The sequence below is a fragment of the Paramormyrops kingsleyae genome, chromosome 7, assembly GCF_048594095.1.
Source record: "Paramormyrops kingsleyae isolate MSU_618 chromosome 7, PKINGS_0.4, whole genome shotgun sequence".
In the NCBI taxonomy this organism is placed as follows: domain Eukaryota; kingdom Metazoa; phylum Chordata; class Actinopteri; order Osteoglossiformes; family Mormyridae; genus Paramormyrops; species Paramormyrops kingsleyae.
In genome coordinates this window covers 33,094,061-33,108,938 of record NC_132803.1, presented here as the reverse complement: position 1 = coordinate 33,108,938, position 14,878 = coordinate 33,094,061, and the positions used below count along the sequence as shown (strand labels likewise).

Here is a 14,878-nt window from a genome sequence, read left to right as displayed (position 1 = left end):
CTATCTAATAAAAGCAGTACCGCTTGGGTGTTTTTTTTTTTTAAAGAAAATCATACAGGCTCAAACATGATTCCAAACTTTATTATTGTGTTTACATAAAAGCATAATCTACATTCCAACATATGCAATGTCCTCCCCATCTAAACTACTACATTTAATGGAAAAAAAATCACTTTCTATAAAGGCTTTAAAATACTATTTAAAAAAGTAGAGAAGTTGTTTTAAAAAAAAAAAAAAGGTCACAGCACCTGGAGGATAATTCTGCAAGCTGCCCTGCTTTTAAAGACCTGTCAGTTTCATTACCTAACCCTACAAAAACGTCCTCCATTAAAAACAAGATTTGGTTCATACAAAACAAGTCATGAGTGTTCTGCTTTCACAAAAATAAATGTATCAAAATGGTTTACAATCTGCAGTAAAAGATTCACACACGTTTGATAATATGAACTAAAACAGTAGAAAAAGATTAGTTCAGCTCCATTTGGGCTGGCAGCTGAAAGCACGCCGGGTGAGAGGAGCAGCGGCTGCTGGCTCACATGATGATGCAGCCTCTCTTAGTGGCACGGGGGTCTCCCTGGAAAAGACAGATACCCTGGTCAGATGGTCACCACAAACCGGTCAGTGATGTGCCAGCGATCCGGCAGATTCCCAGCTGAGTTTCAGAAAGACTCAAATGTCAACTGATATCATTTCCTGTGCATGAATCACGCAAACTCAGAAAGTATCTGAAATACGAATTTCACATATTACACTTTTGACCTTATTCCACCGTCCCACTGAGGTAAGGCTTCTTTACTCCACATCTCCGGTATGGAGGGAGAGAGAGGATGTGCACCCTGAGTTACTCACCTGCTGGTGAAAGAGGTCCTCCTCAATTACCTCAACTTCACCTTCATCTTCTTCATCCTCTCGTTCCTCCGGCACTGCAGTCTTGAAAATAGTGGTTCTGAAGGCCACTTCCTGTGAAGGGAGGGCATCACAAGACTATAACCAAGCACCAGGTGAAGGCACCCGGCCAAGCCTACAGCTCTCTGGCAGTGGAGCGGAGCCAAGCCGTACCTCGCCTTGGGGGCTCTTCAGAACCACCCGAACGTCCTGGCCAGTGCCCCAGGAGGTCTGGTTCTTCCAGATGAGGTCAGTGGGGGGGCTGGAGCTTACACCAGCATTAGAGGCCCAGATCTGATAAGACATGGAGGATAACATGGATGCCTCCACTACACAGGATAGAGATGCCAACATTTGTGTTGCCAATTGGTCCTTTCAAAAGCAAGGAGACGGTCGCTGACATACCGTGACTTTCTGTCCTGCCCTCAGGAGGTATTTAGGAGTGAACTTGTAGGTAGCTGAGGTATCTCCAATGGTTCTGGTTAATTCGTAACCTACCATTGGCTGGTCCTGCAAGGAAGGCGTCAGAACATTGAGGATAAATCACTCATGTTCCAAGGTACTGGGTAAGACCAGTGACAGTGATAAGGACGTTATCCGACTGCATCTGTGGAGGTGGGCGTGCAGAAAGGGGCAAAACAGAAACCTGTTTGGGCTAAGCATGTTTGGCGCTCACCTCCTCGGAGGTGTTGTGCAGCCGGATGAACTTCCCATCCACGTCCAGCTCGTCGATGCAAACGCTCCCTGTGGCGGAGGCGGAGTGAGCGATGCTGACGCTGCTGCTCGCCTCCGACTCCTCCACATCCACACGCTTGCGCTTCCCACGTGTGGTGCGCACACTGCGACTGGAGGAGGCGCGGGACACGGTGACACGGGACGACGGGCTGGGGGATAGCTTCAGCCTGGGGGGGGGGGGGGCCTTAGCAGTGAGCCACACACAGACAAGGCTGCTGCTATTATACATATAGGATGTTTTTGACACAATCCAGGAGTTACTCGACCTAAAAGCTTGAGGTATTGTTTACTTTCTCCACACCAGATGGTCCCTCAGATCTTTAACGCCGGGAATAAGCACTCGGTCTAGCTACCATTCCCATCCCGGGATTGTTAATCCCTTCCAGTAAAGTACCTTGCTGTAGGCCCTGCCTGGGACTTGCACCAGCACGTCTGCGCTACCTGCTTCCCTGTGCTACCCCTGCTTTTAAAGACATCGAGGGAAGTAAGAGACTGATGGTTCTGGGCCCGGCAGCAAGGGGGCCCTGGTGTTGGCGCACGTCCACATCACCTCTCCTCCTCGCCCTCCAGCAGCTTCCTGTAAGCATTGATCTCCATGTCCAGTGCCAGCTTGACATCCAGCAGCTCCTCATAGTCGTCCAGCTGCTGCTGCATTTTGGCGCGGATCTCGGCGATCTCACGCTCCTTCTCGGCCAGGGTGCGCCGACCTGCATCCCTCTCCTGAGCCAACGCCGTCTCCAGCTCATTAATACGGTCCTGCCAGCCACGAGCCTGCAGGGATGGGGAGATTGTGAATCGATGGGAACCTGGAACCTGACCCTAGCTCTTTACGGGGTAGCAACTCTTGACAACCAGCTGCATTAAAAGTATTGCAAGACTACTTCAAACTCTTGCACTTGCACAGATAAACAGAAGTGCAAATTTAGGCACTCCTGGTGACAGGCCACGCCTGGAAGAGCCCTCACCTCCTTCTGCAGGCTGGCCAGCTGGGCAGCAAGGCTCTCCACTCTCAGACGAGACTCCTTCAGCTCCTCCCGGGCCAGGCTGGCCGAAGAGCTGCTCATCTCAGACGACAGCCGTGTATTCTCGAGCTGAAAATTGCAAGTTAGGGTACCGTCAGTACAGATGAAGCGTCACCGTGCACTCCGGCGATGGACGATCAAAATGAGGAACTGGGCATGGCAAGAGCAGGCCGACGATCTTAGCAAACCGCAAAACAGGAAATCAGTCACATTTCAGGATGCGACAGTCGAGTTGTTCTTCTTTGCTGCCAAGCTGCGAATGTACAGACCTTATGAAAGCGAACAGACAGGACGAGCATGTTTACATGCAAGCTCCATAGACTGAAATGCATACAGCTCCCAACCTGAAGGATACACCCATTTCCCTTTACGAAAAGAACATTGTAGAGGCTATGCAAGTCAACACTGTTCCACTCAATCCATCCATCGTGCAGCTTGATTGCTTATGTCAGAACTTGTACCAGTTTACCTCAATGAAGCTTGCACAAAAGACCAGAATTTTCCAAGAATGCTACTTTATTATGATTGACTGAGCACTCCGACTTCCCTTATCAAAGTCATAAAAGATTTGATGTCTCAACAGAACCTTCTGCAGCTTGTGAACACCAGAAGGCTATCTTCAAATGAACTCGCAAACTGATTTCGCAGGTTTGCTGGACATGCCCATCTCTGTTTTACCTAGTGGGTGGCAACACATCTGGATGCATTCAACGTGCTGCGGGCCTCACCTTGGCATGGTAGGTCTGCTCCATCTCCTCCTTGTAGAGCTTCACCTGCTCATCATGCTGCTGCCGCATGTCGGTCAGGGCTTGCGCCAGTTTGAACTCGTACTCCATCTGCCTTCCTGAGTCCACCTCCACCAGACGGGTCTCGTGCCGCCGCCGTGTGTCCTTGATCTCCTGTCATGGGGATGTCATTAGGGCTGCAACTAACGATCATTTTGATAATCGATTAATCGAACCAATTCAATTTCCAGCATTTTTCAATAACCCAAGCTGTTTTTGTACAAATGTTGTTTCCAGCAACCCACATAAAAAATAAATGTATGCTACATTAAGAGTACAGAAAAATTAAATTTTTGTGTCTGCTGAATTAATGTAATGAAAAACAAAATCTTTTTTTTTTTTTATAGAGTGCAACCAGCATGGTGCTTTAGATAATGTATTCAGTACTCCAGTTTTTAATGTAAAAGCACAGACTACCGCTGCTGCTACTAAGAATATTATTAAATAATTCTCAAATGTTAATGTTGATACACATATGTGACGGGGGGAGAGAGCACGCGAAGGAGTGTGTCTGCATTTATTACGGACAAAGAAAGTAAACATTTATTGCAGAGAAAAAGCCTTTTACGCATTTTACGCTAAAAATGCACCAGCTTGCGCTCTCGTGAAACGCCACAGACTTTAGTGACTGAATGGTGCAAATAAGACGATTGGTGAGGAAAAACCTGTGAACAGCAGGCGGCAAATTTAGTTTCAAAGCGTGTCTGGTTGTGTACAGTGATGAACTGTAAATAAGATAAGATAAGGCTATTTAGTTTGTTTAATAAAAGGACAAGATATAGACCTGTTCTATAGGAAAGGTAGCCTTAAACGACTTCTGTTGTGATCTGGCGCTATATATAAAATAAAATTAACTTGGGGCACCCCCCTAATGGAATGGTAAGGTAAACACTTTGTGGTACATGTAGCCACATTTGATAATAGCCGATTGTGTTGACATCTTTCCCAGACAACCACGACTTCACCTGTGTTCATGTGCACACGTGCGTGTGTGAAGGGGTGGGATGGGTAACGAGGTTGGCAGTAACGTCATTGGTTGCACTTGAAGTGAGAAGTTATCCAATCTGACAGTAAATGGCTCATTAGCAGGAATATTCTCCGAGTTGTGGTCTCGGCTGGTCTCGAAATAAAATCCCAAGTTCATGACAAGAACGAGTACAAATACGGCTGATTCAAAGACAAGATCGAGACCTTGAGTACTACAACATTTGATATTACTATGAATTTCTATCATGAAGAAATGAAACAGTGGTGTAGTGGTAACAAGAAATTTAAGGTGGGTAAACTATATGCACAGCAATAAATAGGGAGGGTAACTATTCATATCCTTAACGTAAATGCTGTTTTGTAAATTTAAAAGGTGCATAAATGGCGTTTATGTGCATTTACCCTCCACTACACCATTGAATGAAGGATTTGCGTTAATTAATCCAAATAATTGCATAAAATAATCCAAAAACTCTACAACGTCACATAATACATCAGTATCTCTCCGACCTAATTACAGCTATCATCAAATACTACCATTTCTGGCAGAATTAAAACAAGACTCTGCTGTGTCCACCTCCGGTGCTAGAAAGGATGCGAGATGAATCAAACTAAACATCACCATCACCCCCCACAATGGCCTGGCAGCCAATATGCACCAGGAGCAAGACATTCGCTAAGAGTGCTATACGCTGCGTTTCCACCACGTATGATCACACATTGCTCTCCGACTGGAAACAGATTACTCATGCCCCACTAGCAGCAAGCTAATGACTGTTACAGCTGAAGTGTGGACTGCAAGCCATTCACCATGCTGATTCCTTACCTGGAGCTGCACTCCCAGCATCTTGCCCCATAAACACATCAGGGTAAAGTAAATGGCAATAACATGACCTCCTACCTCAGCAGTTCAGACACAAGTCACTCAGCAGTCAAAAGGGGAGCCCTCATAATGACTTCTCTGAGTTTCTTCGGGGATTTCCCATTAGTGCAAAAAATCATGAGCAATGAACATAAAACCTTCTGGTACTTCAGGATGGAAGACCTTTGTTCTCTGCCCAGTGTTACATTAACTTAACTACAAACGGCAAACGCTTGCTGAGGAAGCAAATGTGTGGGTCTTACCTCCTCAAACATATTCTTGCGGAATTCCAGCTCCTCTGTCAGGCTCTGGCAGCGGTTCTCCAGGTCCACCCGCAGCAGCGTCTCCTCGCCCAGTTGCTTCTTGGTCGAGGCCAGGCCGGCATCCAACTATGTAAGTACAGATATGTGATCAACACCAGGGACAGGACCTGCAAACGACTACCATCTGATGATGAGGTTAAGGAAAAGACTAGAGATGCACCGATCCGATATTCGATCGCCGCCGATCCAGACCTATTTGATGGATTGGATACCGGCCATGCGTGACCGATCCACATCCTATACTTACTTATTTAGATTTGGCAATTTCTAAAAAGACAGATTTAACAAGAAATAGGAGCTATTTGTACAATCAATTGCATGATGGCTCTTTCCCATTTTACATGTTTTTTTGAGGCGTTCAAATTTAAACGCCAACGCTGTCCCTCAGTCTTTGTTGCTACTCAGTGGGTGTGAGTACAGTAACTTCCGCCTGCTGTAACATCATGCGCATACACTCCTCGTACTGCGAAGGGTAAGATAAGGCATGACGGACGAGGAGTATTTTACGCTTTTAACAGAAACCAGTAGTACAGTGATTTGCAATCTTTGTAAAATAAAGTTTTGAGAGGTGGGAATAGCGTTTAATGGACAATCCCACTTAAAGCGCAAGCAACTGTGCGAGACAAAAAAAAAGCAATGTATGATTTGGGAGTCGCTAACTTGGACTGTTTTGCAAATTAGCTGCAGCTTGTGATACAAGAGGGGCTGCCATCACAACAAAGTGTAACTGAGCTGACACCAATGGGAGAAAAATTGTGTAAAAATTATAAGCATTCGCCACTTGTGTATACTTGCTTTGAAGATACTCATATTGAACTGCAAAAACAGGAGAAACAGTACGTTATGCATGTTTGTAGTATGCTAATTAAATATTTTGTCATACATTTTTTGCCATCTATATTTACTAGCTTAAAAAAATTATATATAAAGTATAAGAAAGTAAAAACAGCTCTTGTATCGGAATCTTGGTCGGTATTGGCAGTTGTCTATCGGAATCAGATCTGAAAACATGTGGATCGTCCATCCCTAGAAAAGACATATTAAAGTCACCCGATAATCTAAGTGGAATGTACTCATGGTTAATACTTCTGTAGCATTTTTTGTGAACCCTGCTCATTTTTCCAACAACGGCCTGCAAAATAAACTACTGGCCACAGCACCCTCTACTGGAGACAGAATATGCTTTTCAAATAATGAAATTAGGAAAATGATCTTAAATGAAGTTAAACCCATAGTTGAAAAGAAAAACACTGGATGTATGAGCAAAGCACCTACCTCAAGGAGCTGCTCTTGGGCTTCGGCCAGGCTGTTCTCCAGGGCCTTCTTCTCAGACATTGCAGTGGCCAGGACAGCCTCCTTGGAGTTGAGCGTGGCCTCCAGCTCCTTTAGCCGGGCCTGGGAGTTGGCCAGGTCAGCATCCCTTTTGGCATAGCTGTTCATATAGAACAGTTCGATATAAAATGCTGGAGAGGTTCAGTGGAAGTAAGGAACAGGAAAACCAAATGCCTTAAGTTTAATAGGGGTAAAGGAATCCTCATTAGTTCCCTGAAAGTATTAATCCATTCAAGATATCTACAAAAGTGCTTACAATTCAGTTTAATTATTCATTCTCATTGACTTTTTAAACGCAAAGATACAATCTGGAGATGAACAGAATAATAAGCTGTCCCTATTAGCTATAAAAACACTCAAAGCATCACTGACCACCACCAAGATGAAAACAAATTACCACAACAGGACACAATGTGGCCCAATAAACCAACTATGACAAGACAACAACACACTCGGCCCAGATGATATCAGCAGGACCATAAACATATCCTATCCTGAATGATGTAGCAAAAAAAAAAAACCCTTCAAATTTAGTTAGATTTACATAACTATGAAGTTGACAATACAGTGACACACAAACATGTGGCAGTTTGTGACCCAGCAGGTCAGGATGCTGTGCCTGTGTTCAGAATGTCACCACCCCAGAGTTGACAGAGTGACGTCACCATTGGCCCCTTGAGCAAGACCCTTAACGCCCAATTGCTCCAGGAATTGGCTGACCCGCCCTTCTTTGGATAAACTTGTCTGCTAAATAAATGTAAACGTAATCAAACCGACTGCAATAATGCATGATTCTGGTTATGGAACCAGGCACGAATATTCAGGAGTAGCAGTTTGTGGGGGAAAAAATTAATTCAACGGACAAGCAAGTCTTCCAAGTTAAATTATTGTAGACTGAAACCAGAAAGACGCCGCCAGCGAAATATTCAGCAATATAGATGATCGAGACCATGACATGTTTTGGAGGGAAGAATCTGCCTTAAAGTAATGAAGATTCATTTCCTGCCTGTCAGTCCACATCCTTCGGAGGGATTTGTGGTTTTGTACAAATCTCTGATCTAGTCAATGGATTCATTTTGGGATTCACCACAGTTAAACAACAGTTATAATGCTTATTAGCAAATGATTATCATCTACATACTACCCCTCGGATATAATGTCTGTCTGAAAGAAGTAACTCTGTGTGCCCCTACTTTGGGGGGGGGGGGGGGTGGGTGAGATAACTCCCTAGCCTACAAACATGGGTGGGAGGAGTTTAACAGGGCAAAGGCAGTACAGGAATGGAAGAAAAACCTCAAGAATCCACATGGTTTGCACCCAAACACGGCTGTAATGGTGCGTTCGTTTTTCTCTCGGAACTCACAAATTCCGAGTTCAGTGACATCACGTCCGACAATCTCCCGTTCGAGCTACCACATCCCTGAACAAACATGGCTGCCTCCATGAACATGCTGCTTCGTGTTGTTGCTTTATATTTTAGTTTTGGAGTGAGATTATTTTTTCCGAGAGACAAACACACAAGAAACACGAACCAGTCAAATCACATTAAAAGCTTTATAAAATATTTTAGTACATTCATAGCGATATTCTTTTTTCGAGAGGCAAACAAACTACAAACAAACCAAAGACACTAACAAGTCTGGTAAAAATATGATATTGCATGCTAGGATACTGTTTACAGTCATAATATGGTATTCTCTAAACCGAACACGTGCAATTACATTTCTAAGTATTAATACGCTTAAAATAAACATTTTTAAAGATTTATAAAATAGAATTACTGTTGAGTGTGTAAGCCGCCATGTTGAAACTACATCACAGGGGAAACTCAGACAAGAAAATTCTGTCCGACATCAATGCCATAAAAGAGGCGTGTTTCCAACAGGAAGTGACGTTTTTCGTGATGTTTCGTGACGTTTTCATCAGAGTTCCGACTCGGAGAGAAATAATCGAACGCACCATAAGACACACAACGGAACACATTCTTGTCAAAATTAACTGAAATACTTCACAGGCTGCCTCGAGTCATTTGGGTTGGAATTAATTGACAGCTGGACAGAAACTATTCTGCTAGGCAAAAACTAACCTGAAAGATAACTAGATTTACAATTTGTTTTCTTGGCAAACAATTTTACCCAAAGTGGCATACTTTTTTGAGAAAGCAGGATCAGACGATCCTTGGAGCAATTGGGGGGTGAAGGATATTGCTCAGGGCCGAACAGTGAAACCACTCTGCTGGAACTGGCGAGCTTCCAATCACAAGCACGGCATCAGAACCTGCTGAGCCACACACTGCCCCCAATTACCCTGATATTAAGGTGGAGGTGAGGCCAGAGGAGTTAGCCACAGTTTATGTAGCTCATTTTTAAAAATAAATCTTTCAAAAATCAATGCTTGTCGGGAAAAAACAGAGTTTAAGATTTTAACTATACAATAAGGAACAGTGTGTCTAAATGGAATGTTATAAGAACACAAAAGGACATTTTGTTCAAGGAGCAGACTGGACATATGGCGTGGGGAGGAGGTTGACATCCACCAACATCACACAGCTGCTCAATCACTCACACCAGGAATCAAAATCTCTTTATGCCACAAAGCCAACTATAGCCTACAGCATCTGACCATGCAAGCCAACTGTCCAGTTCTGAGAACACCTCCTAGGATGTCAAACAAGGTCTTAAAAGGATTTACACTAAGAAAAGGGGAAGGAAGAAAAAAAAAAGAGAGCTAAGTTCTACACTCCAGTCACTAAAAGCTGCACATCTACAACCTTCTCATTCATAAATGCTTGCTATAGCCAACTGTTTGCATATGTGCATGTGAAATATCTGCCTCTTCACTCCACAAACAAGCATGCATTCCCTTCCCTGAGGTATAACGAGCACAGAGACGACATCATGCCGCATGACATGCTTACAGCTGACAGCAAGCCTCTGAAACACACTTTGCTGGGCTGAGTGAATATGATTCAACTGGTGTTTCAGAGACAATAACAAACAGCCAGTGTGATTCAAGCCCCAACATGCAGCCATATTTCAATTTAGAAAAATCATAAAATTTGTGTGAGAATTTAGCATTTCCTGACGAATAAATTCTTTGCAGTTCAGCTTTGAAATGCTTTCTTAAATTTTTTTTTTTTTTTTTTAAAGTTCTACAGTATATTCCAAAGGAACTCATAAGTTCAGTGGTACCCTCCACCCCACAAAAAAAAAAATCTGCCATATATTAATCTACAGACAGGTGTAACAACCATACTTGCTGCTTCTGTCAGTCAAATGGCTGTTCACAAGGTCTCATTCAGCCAGTGTTACTGGTTAAAAGTGCCGTTGTTTCTGGAAAGCACATGAATTCACATGCTACCACAAATGCTGAGCTCTTTCTCATGCGTGTGGAAGCAGATGTTACATGTTGAGTCACCATAACATTTCACAAATGCTTTCTTATTCTAAAAACATTTTAGGTTTGCAGGATGACAGGTGACACAGACAGACAAGGCAGAAACCAATAAACACAGCTGTGTAAGGATGTACTGGCTTACACATGCATACGCCTCGTAAGCTTACCCTTGGTAAAAGTAAAGACCTTACCCACAACTGGGAACATGATATGAAAGAGAATGCCAATACAATGGTACCTCAGTTCTCGAACACATAACTTGAATTTCTTAAAAGTCGAACCAACCAGTTCGAAAAAAAATTACCTAGAACTCGATCTAAATCTCAGAAGTCAAACCGTGAACGCAGACCTAAGATAACTTGTACGTGCGGGGAAATGAGTCACGCGGCATGTCTCTCAGCGGAAACAAAGGGTAATGCTTCAGTCTTAGCCTCGCATTTGCTGTAATAGCATCGTGCATGTTCACACTAGCTGAATACATATATTGACAGTAAAAATACATTTAGACAATGATACAGTAACAGTAATTATTATTCTATAATAAAATACATTTAAAAATGAAGATTTCTTAATTATTTTAATATTAATAATAAACCATTAATAAGTTTAATCATAATAATATTGTCGTGCCCAGCGGGGACGGAACGGAGACAAAGGCGCCGACGTCAGGGTATCGGGGTTTAATTACAGGTAAGGCAGGCAAAACGCAGATAGACAATACAATGACCAGACTGGGGAAACAAACTGAAACGCGGAATAAATACAGAGGACTAATGACAACAACCAGAAACAGCTAATCACACGGGGATTCCATATGGGGGTAACACGGGGATTCCATATGGGGGTAACAAGGGGGCGTGGCACACGGAAGGAGCGGACGATCGGGGCAGGACACATTGTTTGGATACATTTATTTTCTTAATTTACAAATTACTGTTTTGATAAATGTGCTTAGATGTGTTTAGCACAGTATATGCTCTTCTTGTTTTATCCGGTTCATTTTGTGTTTAAATGGTAAAAAAAAAAAAAAACCTATTTTGTGTAATTTTTGGGGACCGGGAACCAATTAATTGGTTTTCCATTATTTCTTATGGGGAAAATTCGATCAGAACTCAAACTTTTTAGGATTCGATCCGGAGTTCTGAACGGATTAAGTTCGAGTTCTGAGGTACCACTGTATATGACTAGTCACATTCATTTAGTTTTGGGGGCTTTCCACCCTATTGGTATCCAACAAAGTCCATTATGACTCCAGTGTCCCACTCGCCTGGCCATATATCATGGGTCCTCTGGTATTTCCTGGCTGAGCTCTTGAAGATGAAGTTTCTTTGCACCAAGTCTGTCATCCACCACAATACTGGCCCATCTGTTTCCTCTATAAACACTATACTGCCCTACATAGGCGAAACACAGCAACTACACTGAAACTGGGGAAAAAAAGGCTTCAAAGTTCTTTAACTGTCTGCCCTGTAGACAAGATATGTTGTCAAGAGAGAAAACAAAGCCGAAGAGACACAATTTTAGTCATAATTTCATTTTAATAAAATATGTATTTTATGTATATTATGGCATTTTGCCTTTGTATGGCAGCACACAGCCATGAAGATTTAACAAGCACCATCAATACAGCTACTTCTGACAGTCTGTATTTTTAGTGCTGGGTGCAATTCTAGCATCTAAAAATAGAGTCATTTCACAACCGACCTGCTCCAGTCAGACCCACTACTTTTTACTTAGAATGTAGTCTTGTATTGGCAAGGAGTTCAGTTGCAGTGAGCAATGACTGCACATGCATGTTTTCTGCAAAATAAGATGCAAATACCTAAAATAAGATGCCATTAGATGCTAAGAACAGACCAGGTAATTTGTTATTTAACTGTATTATGAAAGACTTTTCTTATGGGAGAGTGGGAATGCAGAATATATGACGTATTTCTAGAAGCAATAAATGAGATCAACACTCAGATTGACAAAACATAAAGTAAGTTTAAATGTAAGCAAATGGGTGACTGCAATATGTTATATAAGCACAAAAGAAACGGAATTCAAACCAAAGTTGAATGCTGGGTCATCAAAGCAGAAGGCGAAAACGGTTCACCATACAGAAAAGCATGAAAAACGTGAAGATTTTATTTACAAAGCCATTTTAAGACCAAAAGCTTATCTTACACGTATGGGGATGCAGAGGAAAAGATTTAAAGGAGTCACCAAATTCGTACTGAATGACCAGATTCATATTACGAGTTAGAAAGCCAGGCAATTCTATAACTTGCATTTTATTCTTACAGTTACATTCTCAAAAATACTATGAGATATATCGTTTTTCAAGACTTTCCAAATAGGCAGAAAACCGACTCTTATGTGCAACAACCACAAAACAGTAACTTAGAACAAAAGAAAAAAACTACTTAAAATAAAAGCAAAGCACGTGTTCAAAGCAAATGGAATCACACCATGCCTAGATAGGAAACAAAACTTAAAAAGCCACGAATCAATAACACAGCCAGATAAACTCCTACATTTGCAATGCAATATGGGTAAAAAAAATACGCTGTGTTGCATAACTCCACTGAAAGCAAATGAATTAAGGTAGGCGCTCCTCCCCTTCACTATCTAAAAGGTGTGGCACTTGGAGAACTGGAAAACCGATCTAAGTTGTCTTTAAACCAGCTTACGGCAGAAAAAACCTGAAAACAAACCTAAAATGATCTTCAAAATTACACCGTTTAATTATTCATTATCTGGTTATTTAAAAATTCAAACACCAATTTAGGAAAAACAAGCACCAAGTAACTGCAAATCCTACGTTTGAAACCCTCTCTTTGGCAATGTTAAAGATCATATTACCCTGAGAGACTTATACATACATAACTTACAATAAACCGCTGGGACGGACTTATTCAGCAAAACAGCGGTCCAGCATTGCGACCTACTTGTGCAGCAGCTGCTCGTGCTCGGTCCTGAGCTTCCCCAGCTCGATCTGCAGCCGTGCTCGCTCCTTGGCGGTGTCGTCCAGGGACCTCCTAGTGTCGGCTAGCTCCGTCTCGTACAGTGATTTCAGACCAGACAACTCCCGGCTCCGCACTTCTTCCTTCTCGGTTATCTGCAGGTGAAGCACGCTGTTCTCCGACTCCAAGCTGCGCACTTTGTCGATGTAGACGGCCAGGCGGTCGTTCAGGTTGCTCAGCTCTTCCTTCTCCTGCAGCCGGGATATCCTGGTGGGGCTAAGCGGGGTGCTAACGGTGGAGCGGGTGCTTATTCTTTGCCCGGCCGGGGTCGAAGTTGCGGTCGCCATTGTAATAAAAAAATGCAGTAGCAAATTATCTAGGCCAATATATTTTTTTTCCTGGGAAAAGGCCTATATAAATTCCACACTGAATCTTCTACAAAAATAGTGTTTTTTCTGTAACGAATTAAGACGAGAATAACATAAGCCAACAGAGAGGTCTGCTTAAAAAATGTGTATTCAGCTAAGCTACTTCGTCGTAAATTGGAGATTTAGCTACGCCGGTGCTAAGAAGGGAAAAAAGCACCTTTTCGAAAAACACACCGCTAATTTAAACAGACACAGGCCAGTTAAAATGCTAAGAAAAAAACTAAGGGGAAGAGGAAGAAAGAAAAAAAACCGTAAAGCTCATGAAAGCGTCTATCACTTTGTCTTCCAACCGAATGAAAGAAAGGGCTTGACTAACATGGCCGCTCGCGCAGCGTAACGGCGACGCGCCGCCACTGACCAATGGCAGACCGCGCCGGGCCGCATCCTCAAGGCTCAGGACAAAATTCAAAATAGGGGGAACGCGCTGCGGGTAAGCCCCCGTCGCACGTGCGGTTTGTCAAAAGCTGTGATTTTTTTCCCGGGCTATGCGGGTCTCGATTTGCACGACTAATGTCCGCCTTACTTTTCCACCTTGAATTTAATACAATATAGAACTTGACTCATGTGTCCGTGAAGGGAAATTTTATGTCCAGTTACACAGAAGTATGGAAGCGCATTGCGTCCATAAAAGAAAAAATAAACTCCTCATCTAATGGTTATGACTTAATATCTCGTAAGAAAGAGATTGTAATGTCATTACGAGATATGGTATCTATTTTTTCCTTTATGAGTGCAATGCGCTTCCATACAGAAGGAGTAAATACAACAAAGGATCATTTAGGTAGGAATACGGCGAAGGATAACATAAGGAAAAGCAGGCAATAAATATGTAAAGAGAACTGTGTTTAAAAATAGATTAACTGTGCAGAGAATGTACCGCTATTTCAGATACGCTGCGAATGGCAGTTGTATAAATGGCATAAGTTCAAAGTCCGTTCATAACTCAAGTGCTTTTAGAAGAGTCAGTGGGTAAGAATGCATCTGAAGCGCGCAGTTTTGCATTTGGGTGATTAGTCTGCGACAGAATGTGCTCTTCAGGCTACAGAGAGATCAGTTTGATTCCAAGCATTTTCATATTAATTAAGGTGAAGGAATATTTATAAAAAACAATGCATCCCCCAGAACCTGGTAAACGTAGTAAGACTACGTTTCCTGGTGTTATAAAGTTTGTTTTG

General features: G+C 42.7%; 1 protein-coding gene across 4 annotated transcripts; it reads right to left on the bottom strand.

Annotated features, from left to right (window-relative positions):
- Positions 1-65: 65 nt before the first annotated feature.
- lmnb1 (lamin B1) lies at positions 66-14,026 on the bottom strand. 4 transcript variants are annotated; one of them, XM_023845289.2, is made up of 12 exons: positions 13,261-14,026; positions 6,875-7,031; positions 5,540-5,665; positions 3,371-3,541; positions 2,586-2,711; positions 2,171-2,391; positions 2,015-2,080; positions 1,562-1,787; positions 1,291-1,395; positions 1,060-1,179; positions 850-960; positions 66-574 (listed from the first exon to the last, which is right to left on the bottom strand). In XM_023845289.2, the coding sequence occupies exons 1-12, from the start codon at positions 13,620-13,622 to the stop codon at positions 533-535; spliced, it is 1,833 nt and encodes a 610-aa protein (XP_023701057.1). In that variant the 5' UTR covers positions 13,623-14,026; the 3' UTR covers positions 66-532. The 4 variants fall into 4 exon arrangements, with proteins under 4 accessions (XP_023701057.1, XP_023701059.1, XP_023701056.1 ...); XM_023845291.2 differs by lacking the exon at positions 2,015-2,080 and having other exon boundaries at positions 13,261-14,025; XM_023845288.2 differs by lacking the exon at positions 66-574 and having other exon boundaries at positions 605-960.
- Positions 14,027-14,878: the final 852 nt, after the last annotated feature.